Source organism: Hibiscus syriacus, unplaced genomic scaffold (assembly GCF_006381635.1).
Source record: "Hibiscus syriacus cultivar Baekdansim isolate YM2019G1 unplaced genomic scaffold, ASM638163v2 tig00110503_pilon, whole genome shotgun sequence".
NCBI classification, from domain to species: Eukaryota; Viridiplantae; Streptophyta; class Magnoliopsida; order Malvales; family Malvaceae; genus Hibiscus; species Hibiscus syriacus.
Window position 1 is genome coordinate 604,997 of NW_024062764.1, and position 11,912 is coordinate 616,908.

At 31.3% G+C, this 11,912-nt stretch overlaps 1 protein-coding gene and 1 pseudogene across 1 annotated transcript; both read right to left on the reverse strand.

The window, feature by feature from the left end:
- Positions 1-574: 574 nt before the first annotated feature.
- On the reverse strand, positions 575-2,030 carry LOC120129745 (E3 ubiquitin-protein ligase ATL4-like). The gene has a single exon (XM_039147175.1). It carries the CDS (start codon positions 1,888-1,890, stop codon positions 874-876), a length of 1,017 nt encoding a protein of 338 aa, XP_039003106.1. The 5' UTR covers positions 1,891-2,030; the 3' UTR covers positions 575-873.
- Positions 2,031-9,480: 7,450 nt separating this feature from the next.
- Positions 9,481-11,322, reverse strand: LOC120129607 (annotated as a pseudogene).
- Positions 11,323-11,912: the final 590 nt, after the last annotated feature.

An 11,912-nucleotide genomic window follows, 5' to 3' on the forward strand; every position in this document is an offset into this window, starting at 1 on the left:
TGACGAAATTTAATGATGTTAGATCCGACCCATCTACCTGTACCTAATAAACAAACAAACAATAATAAATACACCCTGTTTTTAGTACTATCAAATTCAATACATTTTGTTCTCATTTATCTTCACTAAATTAGTTTTGTAACTCCTATTTTCATATATCCATGGTATTTTAGTTTATATTGTTTTTTGATAATATGAAATTTGTCTTCGTCGTATAGTATAATTTTAAAGTGTCATGTTGATGGAAATAATTAAAAGAAAATATTATTAAACTTGGAGTCTAATATTAATAAAAAAATTAAAAATTTAATCACTTCAAGGATTAACAATTATTTTATCACAAAATCAAATGCAAAGAAGAGTATTGGATGCTTAAAATCCACTCCATCACTTAATTATATATCTGATGAGAGATATTTAATAAATATGCATCATGACCAAATGGACAAATTTATCAATGCCACGTGTTTTTACTATATATACTCCATAAGTATAATAATTTATTACCAAAAAAGTCACACTCATTATTTAATACCGTTAGATTTTGAAGGTCAAATGTGAGCCATTGGATGATCATTAAACCAATTTTAATTAAAAAAATTACCAGGGAGTGTAAATGTTGTCTCTTCCCCGGAGTCTACGTGACTTTATCTACAGCGGGTAAATCAGTAAAAAATAAATCACCTGCACTCAAAAATGTTGCTATGTCCACTCCATTTCTTAACCTTTTTGCGCACTCGTTGACGTACGGATTACGATATTCCGATCCGGGAGAGAGTGGAATGAGCAAAAGATAGAACAAACTAACCGAAACGAAAAGTAGGAAACGGCGGACATGTCCCTACTTTCAGAGTTCGAATTCTAATTTGACTATTATACCCCTGAGAACCAACGAAACATTTCGCTGATTTCCTCGCCGATGTTATTGGCTTCCACGTCATAATCACCGCCGATGGAGCCGGCGATATCGCTTCGATGACTGCTTCCGGTCAAGAACCTGCCTGAGCTACGAAATGATAAGGCTCGAGACGATAATGAAGAAGAGAGCCTATCTACGTATTCCTTGAGCCAACTCCTTCTGGTGGCTACCTCCGCGGCGAGGCTCGCTTCCGAAGCTGCATCAACTCCGGCGAACTCTTCCTTATCGGACACGTTTCTTTGATGAGTTTGATTCCTAGTCACCTCTGATTCTTCCTCTACAATGTAATCAAAAGAGCCGATGGAGTATGACCTTCTTTGCTCGCCTGATTCCGTGCCTGGCTGTCGTCGGAGACTTACCGAGCCGATCTCAAGCCGGAAACTATCGCTGCCTCCATTTCCGATCGGCGCAGCCTCATTAGAGGACTGAAGCAATGACTTGATGAGATCCGATTCAGAAGTGAAGAGCGGAGAACGGCATAGAGGACAAGTCTGGTTTGATGCAAGCCACGTATCGATGCAGTGAGCGTGAAACGCGTGACAACAGAGAGGGAGCAGCCTGAGTTGATCCTCCGGTTCAAACTTCGACAAACAAACAGCGCAATCACCAGTCGAATCACCGCTGGAGCGGAGAGTAATGGAGGAGAAAGTGAAAAGAGGAAGAGAATCGAGCAACAAACCCGTCGGCGATTTCTCCGGACTGACACGGTGACTGGAAGCGGAGGCGATAATAGTAGAAGTCGAGGAACGAGAGAGGTATCGCAAACAACGCCGGTTCAGATGCCGCAGAAGAAGACAAAGAGAAACCGAAACAATCAGCGTTATCGAAAGGATCAATATTATTATCATTATACTCGGCTTCGCGTTCTCAGCTGAAGAAGACGGAGAATGCGACCGTTCAGTTGCTGTTTTATCTCCGGCGGAGCCAGGTCCTCCGATTACGCCGTATAACATAGGCGGAGGCGACGCCATAGAATTGTATGGGCTGTGGAGCGAGAGTTATGTGCGGTTTTGAGGACAGAAAGAGAGGGAGCATTTAATGGCAATAAAGTGGAAAGGAGAAAGGGTGGGCAGTGAATGGGGTGTCGCAGAATTTAAAGACGCCGCAGAGAGCGTGGTAAATGAACTGCAACTCAACAGAATTAAAGACGATTTAACGAACCGACAGCTGGCAAATTGAATATTGCAAGTCGTACACCTATGCCCTTCGTTTACTACCATTTTGGTTAACTCCTTGTTTGCTTGCGGTAAATTTATAGGTCAAAGTTTTTTATTATTCTTAACTATTGAAATTAATAAAAATTTAAATAAAATAATAAGTCTGAATTTTAACATTATAAATAAAAAATAAAATTTAAGATCAATTTCTGTTAATAAGAATAAGTTTGACACGTCAATCATTGACCATTTATTCATTATAATTTAGATGAAAAATCGCAATCTACAATAGCACAATAGTTAGTCAATATTTTCTTATGGAAGAAAAATTGAACATGAAGAAGAAAATTAATCAGAAGGAAAAGAAAACGCACTTGTTAGTCATAACAGAGAGATATCTATAATGACTTTGATTGATTGTGTCGTACATTAGGTAATAATAGATATTCCTATATTAGAAGACTAAAGAGTTCTCTCAAGTAAATCTTTGATTCTATACCAGTAGATTGTTTAGACCAGTCAGTCGTTTTGTCTAAAGGTTTTGTGCTCACAATACAATTGATTTGAAAGGTTGCTAAGTACTTTGATGAAAACAGGTGGTCTTAAAAGCAGGATAAACCTGTAGTCTCCAAAGATGATCTTTAAAGGTATAAGAATTCTATTAGAAAATATTATACTTATGTAAATTAATCGATTAAATGAATATATTTCAATAACCATATACACGTGAAAATAAGACAAACGATAAATTAAAAAAAGTCGACGAACAAATCATTCCATTAACCATCTCTTTGAGTCTTGGGATGGATTAAAGGCCGATCAAAACGATCACTTTTTAATATAAAATTTTATATATGTCCCAATATATAGATCTTTGAATCTTGGGAATGAATTATCAAGACTCGGATTACGACCGTTGGTGTCGATATAAACCGAGTTATTGTTAGATATATTATTTCATGTTTCTTACCTAACAGCGGATACATAGAGGGTGAGATGATTTTAGCTCACCTACACCGGCAGGGGTGGCGTTGCCGGATCTAACAAGCAACCACCATCTCTTTCGGCTAATGATATTTAACCAAATAATACGGACAAGGAAACTGTGCTGCAATTTCCCAAACCCTGGCATTGTTAGATAAAACAATTTGATGTGCAGTAAAGTCAAGTTTTTAAAGGGTTTTTTTAAGGCGGAAGAAAATAAGGAAAAGGCAAAGCAAACTCCATGCTATTAAAAAAAATAAAATCGCATCTTACACGACTCAAATGTTATATTTCATTTTTATTAGGTAAAATAAATATTTAATCGAAAAATGATATAGAAAGGTGTATTATATCTAAATATATAATGAATAATTATAACATTCCCTCTTTTCCATTAAATATATTCATCTTGAGTTTTAAAATTATCTCATTCAAAATGTAAAGTCAACAAATAAAGACACTTATATATTTCTACACTCATTCTTTTACACATACTAAAAACAAATCTATCACTTTTTGAGGGATAATTTTATCATTTCTCTTATTTTACATATGATCAAATTTATCTACTAAAACTGTATTTTGTCAACATAAGACACTATTAATAAAATGCCGATAAGTTTGAATTAAATTAAAATCCATCAAATTCAAATAAAATATCGATCTCAATCCCTCCCAATATTTAATCCTACTTTCGTATTTAGTAAAATCTATCATGTTTTAGACAGCACGCGAGTCGTGTGTATATAATCAGAAAACATTGAACTTTTTGGATAGAAGAACCATACATTCTACCTATCTCATTTAAAGCACTAAGAGTTTCAAGACTTGACCACCCAATGTTGAAAGTTAAAACCATAAAAGAAAGAAAGAAATGGTAGATTTTAGTCTTCTCATTCTCTTGTTACTTTGCTTCCTTTGCACTCATAGAATGTTCCCATGGAATCCTTAATGTTTGGTCCCTTTGTGTTTTGATTTACAGCTCTTACTCTTTGTTTTCTTTTTCTTTTTTTAAGTCAATTCTTATGTCTCAAAGGAAGATACTGATAGAAGTTCAAGGACGGACGCATAAATTAAGGTTAGGGGGTGAATTTGAACTTATAAAATTTCAATGGTCGAATTTGAACTTATAAAATTTCAAATGGTGAAAACATGTTTTCAATAGAAAATACATTAAAAAAGTTTAAAATATATGATGATTTTAAATTTTCAGGGGGTGAGCGGCTTGTCTAGGTCCATCCCAAAATAAAACCTCAGCTTTATAAATAAAATGTAATTTTTTTCTACTACCAACGTATGTTGGATCAAGTAGTAAAGAGTTTAATGTCTCTTAGACTCTTACGTAAGATCTTAGATTCAAATTCGATAGATAAAAAAGAAAATAACCTAAGAAAATTTTTAACATGATTCCATTATGATATAATCCAAATCCTATATATTTGGATTATTTAGATGCATTTGTAGGTTGATTTAGACTTTGGACCAAACAATGAAGTTGATAAGGCAATGTGGGGATAATTTTCCATGAAAGAAATGTCAAAAAGGATGTGAATTTCAACCACTCACGCTTCCATTTGATGCTATGTAATATATGCACAAGTTTGTAATCCTAGAAACCAAGAAATTTCTGGTTGTGGAATAATTTCTCCAAAGGAAAGAGTCCATTTCTTCACATTTATGAAGACTTTGTCATTTTATAATGCATCTATCCCTTTCTTCTTCTATGGATAATTACAATATTGTTTCTATCTTCTTTGTCATTTATCTATTGTTTCAGCTAGACTTGTAAATGAACCAAACATTCAACGAATCGTTTTTGAATTATTCGGCGGGAAATTCGTTTATATTCGTTTATTTATTAAATAAACTAATGTAAACAAAAATTTATGTTCGTTTAATTGAATGAACGAACACGAACAAAGGATCATCCGATAATCTAATTCATATGTACTTAAAATTACAGTCAATGGGTTGTTGGATTTTTGGAGCTTTAAGCAGATCATTATATAAGTTTATATAAGTTAAACACGTGTGCATGCATGTAGATTTGGTTTCTGACCTGTGGATTAAATCCAAACAACAGGCTTAGATGTTAGAAAAGTCGATATATTCGATTCGATCAAAAGTTTTAATTAAATCTGAATTAATTTAAATTTAAATTGAGTGAAATTCAAAATATTTTATAATGATTAAATCAAAAATAATACGAATTGATTTGGTTCAAATTATGGGTTTAGGTTAGAAGGATTAATTTAGAAAGTAGTTAAAGGAGAGGCCCCTTGGGGTGGTAAGAATGGAACAAGAAAGCAGGTAGTAGGTGTATATATGGTGAGGCCCATTGTTTTATTCAAAGCACTTCCTAGATTTTGCTCTTTATTCACTATATTTGGTTTGTATTTTTTGTTATATGGAAAGGAGATTTTGTTTATATAGCCTTAATATACAATATATGGATTCGTTTGGTTTTAAAAAATATATTTTATTTTTATTTTTATTTTTATTTTCATAAAAAATAGAAAACGTTGAAGAAAAAGTGCTTGGTTGTACAATCGAAAAATGATTTCTGAAAAATGAAAGCAAAATTAAGTGAAAATATGAAAACATAAAAAAATTATTTTCAGTATTTTTATTAAAATTGTTTTGGAAATTCAAAAAATAAGGAAACATTATATCTAGATTTTTAACTTAACTTACACATGTTTAAATCATTGTAACAATATTTTTTTTATTTAATTGTATCTCAACCCCTCAAAATTTTGAAAAAGTCAATATGGTCCCTAAACTTTTTTACACTCAATATAATCCTTAAATTAATTTTTCTAATAATTTAACTATTTAATTTATTGAATATCTTGATAACTTTTTATATTTTATATTTTAATTCAAATAATTTTTAAAAATTAATAAGTCCTTAAGATTTATAAAACAATCAATTAAGTTCATCTATCACATCATCGTCCATCGAGTACTGTCAAAATAGTATCATGAACTGTCACGTCAATATTGTAGATTGCCATATAAGTTTATGAATTTCATGTAAGATTCATGACAATCAACGTTTGAGAGTCTCATTTATCACTAAACATATTTTTATGCTAATGACACTTTTGTGTACTATTACTTATAACAGTATTTTTGTGTATTTTTAAAATTTAATTAATGTCATATATGCATTAACATTATATTCTTATTATAAACTAAAATAAATTTTGTGTTATGAAATTTCTAATCAACTTTATTGTTTTATATTTGTAACTCATATGTTAAATTTATGTAATGATTTTTAATAATTATAATCTAATTTAAGTATTTAATAACTATTATTTTTATTTCTATTTAAGAAAAATTAGATACCATATATATTTTTAGTATTTTAGTTTTGAATTGAAGTTTTCATTTATAATAACCAACAATTTTTTTTGAATTTTCAAAAAATTGAAAATGAAAATTATTTTCTAAAAATAAAAATATAAAATATAAAACCAAACAAACCCTAAATAACTTATACTAATCTCATTAATTAATTCTAACTAATAAATTTAAACAATTGAATCTATTGGCCTCAATAGTTAAAAGGGTAAATTATGTGTTTTGTACCAAACAACCAGTTTTAATTCATTTTAGTACCTAAAGTTTAGTTTATGTTTTATTTTAGTACCTATAATTAAAACTTTAGTATTTTTTTATTTTAGTAGTCCATTCAAAATTTAACGTTAAGTTTTAGAAAAAAAAATGAAAGTTTAGGTACTAAAATGAAATGAAAAATAAACATTATGTATGTTTTTGAAAAAATTTGAAAGTTTAAGTACTAAAACGAATCAAAACTAATAATTTAGATACTAAATGCACAATTTACCTTAGTTAAAATTAATATTGTTCTCCCTAAAGATCTAAAGATCTCAAGGTTAAGTAACTAGGTGTGCAAAGTTTGTGTTGCTAAAAGTTAAAAGAAATTCTAAATATACACTACCTTATAGTCAGTGACTCATACTATTAAAAAATATTTTTTTTCATTTATCATAATAGAAAACTATATAATTAATAATTTAAATAAATTTTTATTAGAACTTCATCAAACATTTATTCAAATAAATTTAAAGAAAAAGTATTTTTAATTTTAATAAAAATTAGTTAAATTATAAATTAAATATTATTTGATAATAATATATGTAATATCAATTTAATATCAATTTAAATTTTGGTCATCAAAATAATTTAATATTGTTAGTAGGCTTAATACTAAAACAAGTGTCCAAATAGTATAAAAAACTCGAATAAGTGCCTAAATTATTTTTTGACTTATCTCGGTGCCTAACATTATAAACGTTACCACTTTAGGTACATCTTTTATTCTAGTCCCATTTACTCCAACCGTCGATCATCTCCGACCAATCATTCGTCGGTGACCACCCACCTATACGTCTCTGAGCACCCAATAACCGATCACAACTCTTACTACCATCTCAAAACTCAAAATTCTCAAATCCATAAATTTAGATTTTTAATCCATAAAATCTCAAATACCCAATCCTTCAAATTAAATCGTGATAATCGATCGTTATGTCCGTTTGTGAACCATTTAGTGGGAAGTTTGTTTATGTTCATTTATTTATTATACGAACGAACATTAACAAGATTTTATGTTCGTTTATTAATGAGCACGAACAAATGTCTCGTTCGTTCATTTACGTTCGTGAACGTTCGGTAATCTGTTTGTTTATGTTCTTTCATTTATGTGCATGTATGTTCGTTTATGTTCATTCACATTCATTTAAATTCAGCTCAATCTCTATATCCATTTAAAATATTAAGATCTAATCATTAATATTTTAAAACCCAAATAATTTTAACTCAAATCAATTAAAGAAAATATAAATCATACACATTTAAAACCCAAATAATTTTAACTCTGAAGTTTATATTAATAAATAATGAATTTTATGCGGTTATTGTTGTTGTTGTTTACTTCGTTTACGTTCATTTATTATGTTCGATTATGTTCATTTGTTATGTTTGTGCAGGTTCGTTTATGTTCATTTATTGTGTTCATTAATGTTTGTTTACGTTCGTTCGTTTATGTTGGTTCATTTATGTTCGTTTATCATTTAAATGAACGAACTCGAACAAGCTACATTCATTAACGAACGGACGGAGGAACAAACGAACACGAACAAGAAATTTTGTGTTCGTTTATGTTCTTGTTCGTTCATTTGTTTGGTTAAAGTTAAACGAACGGAAGAACATGAACATACCCTCATTCGTGTTCATTTGGTTCATTTACAGGCCTAGTAGGGTTGATCATTTGGAATTTTTAATAATAATTTTATTTTGGCTTAATACCAAAATAGGTGCCCAAACTATACCAAAATTCTTGAATAGGTGCCTAAACTATTTTTTTTACCCATCCAGAGGCCTAACATTAAGAAAAATAAAAATTTCAAAATTTTAATATTATGACACGTGTCACTTAACATGGTTTTATAACGGTCGTTATGGCCAAGATACCTAAAGTGATATCATTTATAATGTTAAATACCTAAAATGATAATGTTTGTAACGTTAAATACCTGGATGAGTTAAAAAATAATTTAGACACATATATTTTTAATATAGTTTAAGCACTTATTTTAATATTAAGCCACATTAGTATGAATGATTTAATTTATTAATAATAAAAGTTGAGTATTATACTTCGATTAAATTAAAGACTTGTCATCTGAATGAACGTAGAAATCAAAACAATGTGAAAACTGACCAAATATCTTTTGGCATAATGCCAAAAATAATCCCAACATTTACTAAAATGATCATTTTGCCCTTATTATATATATTTTGAAACATTTAAACCCCCAACTTTTTATTTTAGGGAAAAATAGCCCTCAACTTTTTATTTTAGAACAAAATAACTTAACATTTGATAAAATAATCACTTTATCTCTTATTATATTTTTCTAAGACATTTTAGCCCTCAAAGTTTCATTTTAGGTTCAAAAAAGCTTCTACTTTAAAGAGCTAATCATGTGTTAAATGATGGTTTTCATCTATAGAGGGAGCTTTTTGCCTTGAAGTGAAAAATTGGGGTCAAAATGCTCCAATAAAAAGATAGTGGCTAAAATGACCATTATGGTAAACATTAGGGGGTATTTTTAGCATTATGCCATCTCTTTTCCCTTAACAAGAGACAGAAGGTAAAGAAAACAAGTCAAATTTTTGCTTAAGGTTACTCTCTCTTCCAAAAGAGAGAGAAGAGGTCGATAATGAATAGTAACTATGTTCTATCTGGCAGTAAAAAACAATCCAATTCATTTAAGAAATCAAAAGGCAAAACACAAATAGTTCCTCTAAATTGTAACAATGGAGATTTCACAAATAAAATATACTATTTAACCGAAACTAACACCAAGTTCATATGGTGAATACACCCTCTCACATGGCAGCAAAAGCCTTCTTCCCTCCACCGGAAGACCCGGCCAGAATGACCTTTAAGACATTGAACCTCACCGTCTTCGACAACGGCCTGCAAAGTTTTATCAGTAAATTCATATAGTGGTTACAATTACTTACAAACAATATTTTTTGTGTGGGGGTGGTACGTGGCAGCGGTGATGGGTATGTTGGGGCACAAAGGAGACGATAAATATGAAAAAGGATAAAACGAAATCAAACAACGAACCTGCATTGCCCGATTATAACATGATCTCCTTCTTTAACACGAAAGCAGGGGGATATATGAGCTGGGATGTTAGTGTGCCTCTTTTCATATCTGAAAAAAAATGACGATACCATAATAAATGACATACAAGAGTGCTATTTACAAATGTGCATCACAATCTCCAGCAAATAACATAACCGGCATATCTAGAAAATTAACAAAGATGTTAAAATTAAAAAGACAGATTGAGAGAGAGAGGATAACTTACCTTTGGTATTTCTTGATGAAGTGAAGGTAGTTCCTTCGAACAATAATGGTCCTGACCATTTTTGTACTATGGTAAGTGCCGGCAAGGATACGGCCTCTGATAGAAACAGTTCCAGTAAATGGGCATTTCTTATCAATATATGTTCCTAACCAATGGCAAAACCTCCAATGTAAGTGTCAACAAATCCAATTGTAGAAACAAATAAAGAACAAGAATGAAATAGTGGCCAAATGAAGATGTATCCAGCGAAAAATTTAAGCATCCATACAAGTTATTGATACCCTATAGTTCTATAATGGAAGTAATTAGAGCAGCGTTAGATTTCGGACAAAGACACGCATTGTTTAAGCAAAAGTCAAATAATCAGAAACATGTTAACCAAAGACATGATATCCACATTTATGAATGCTAGCCAAACTACAAATAAAAGTCCAAAAAAAACATGTAACATCAAGTTGAAATGTTCAATCTGGGACTAAAACATTAAGACCCTAAAGAGAATGAGGATTAAAACTTTTCGGACATGCTCAAATAAGGACATCTGTAGGTCGAAATGGTCCATTAAGGACCAAACCATCAATTAAATACTTGTACAGCCCCAAAAAAATCCTTACTCGAGCAGGTCTGAAAAGATTTAGTAACATGACTCACTTAGGGCCTCTAAGTTTTAGCCCCCAAACTTTTCCGGTGTAGTTATTTTCTAAGTCAATGTCAGTTCTTGCCCCCAACCGTTCTAGTTTAATTACTTCCTTCCTAAGTCCCTGTCAATTTTGTTAAGTAAACTGCCCCATGGTGTCATCCTCTAATCCAGATTCTAGCAGAAAACAAGTACAATGACAAAAGCATATCATCCCAAAGTCCTAGCAGACAACAGAGAACATTATTCAGTGATAAATACGGGGAAGCATGCAAAGGCTTAAAGAAGTAAACCAAATTGCAAAAACAAATCACATTACAAAAGACTTCAATCCTACAAAAAAAGAGGGAAGATTAGAGCCAAGTAAGCAAACCTTCAATTTGCCTCTCTGGGTGTCTTAAACCCTAACCCAATGCTTTTCCAGAAGCGATTCCCGCCCTTCCCAGGTCTCTTTCCTTTCCCAGATTTTTTGGAACTGAGAGATAGAGAGAGTAATGGTCTCAAAATGATAATCAGAAATAAGTAAAATGTTAAATAAAAAACGAACTAAGTTAGTTAGCTCAAAAATACTTTTGGCTGCTTAAGGAATGCCTTCTCATTCTAATAGACACAATAAAATGCAAAAGGTCAAAGCAGTGCCAACACATAAAGAAAATGGAAAGAGAGATAGAAATGTATACCTGTTCCGCCATGGCTGAGCAATGAGTGGACTACTCGTTACCGCAGCAAAAACCCTAGTTGCAAGCAGCAAGGTAATGCAGCCGCCCCTTAATATATATATTAGGTTTTCATTTGCAAATTCATTATTATTTTTTTTTTTTTTTGCTTAAGGGGCTGTTAATGGAGCCATTGGTGGGTTGCCTAGTTTCAGCCCACTTAGGGAAATATATGGAAAGCTCAATCTTGTCTTTCCTCCTAGATCAAAGTTCGAATGAATCGAGTCGAGTCAAAAAATCTGAGTTATTTAAATTGATGTGTCCTATTGTTTATTATCGTTGGATTGAACAAATCAAAAGCCAAAATTAACTCATTTTTTCAGTTAATATCTTCTTATTTTCTACTGTTAATCTCAGCATTTACTTTCTCTCATCTCAATGATCTTAAAAATGTATAAAACTAAAAGAGTTTATGCTTTACACAGTGTAATACTAAAAGAGTTTTATACAGTGTATCTATCTATCTATCTACCTATCTATCTACCTATCTATCTACCTGTCTGTCTGTCTGTCGTCTGTCTGTCTGTCTATCTATCTATTTACATTAATTTATAACTATTAGATTTCATTAAAATTTGT

What these genes read in the sequence shown, in the direction of transcription:
- LOC120129745 (XM_039147175.1), bottom strand. Translation starts at nt 1,890, where the DNA reads ATGGCGTCGCCTCCGCCTATGTTATACGGCGTAATCGGAGGACCTGGC.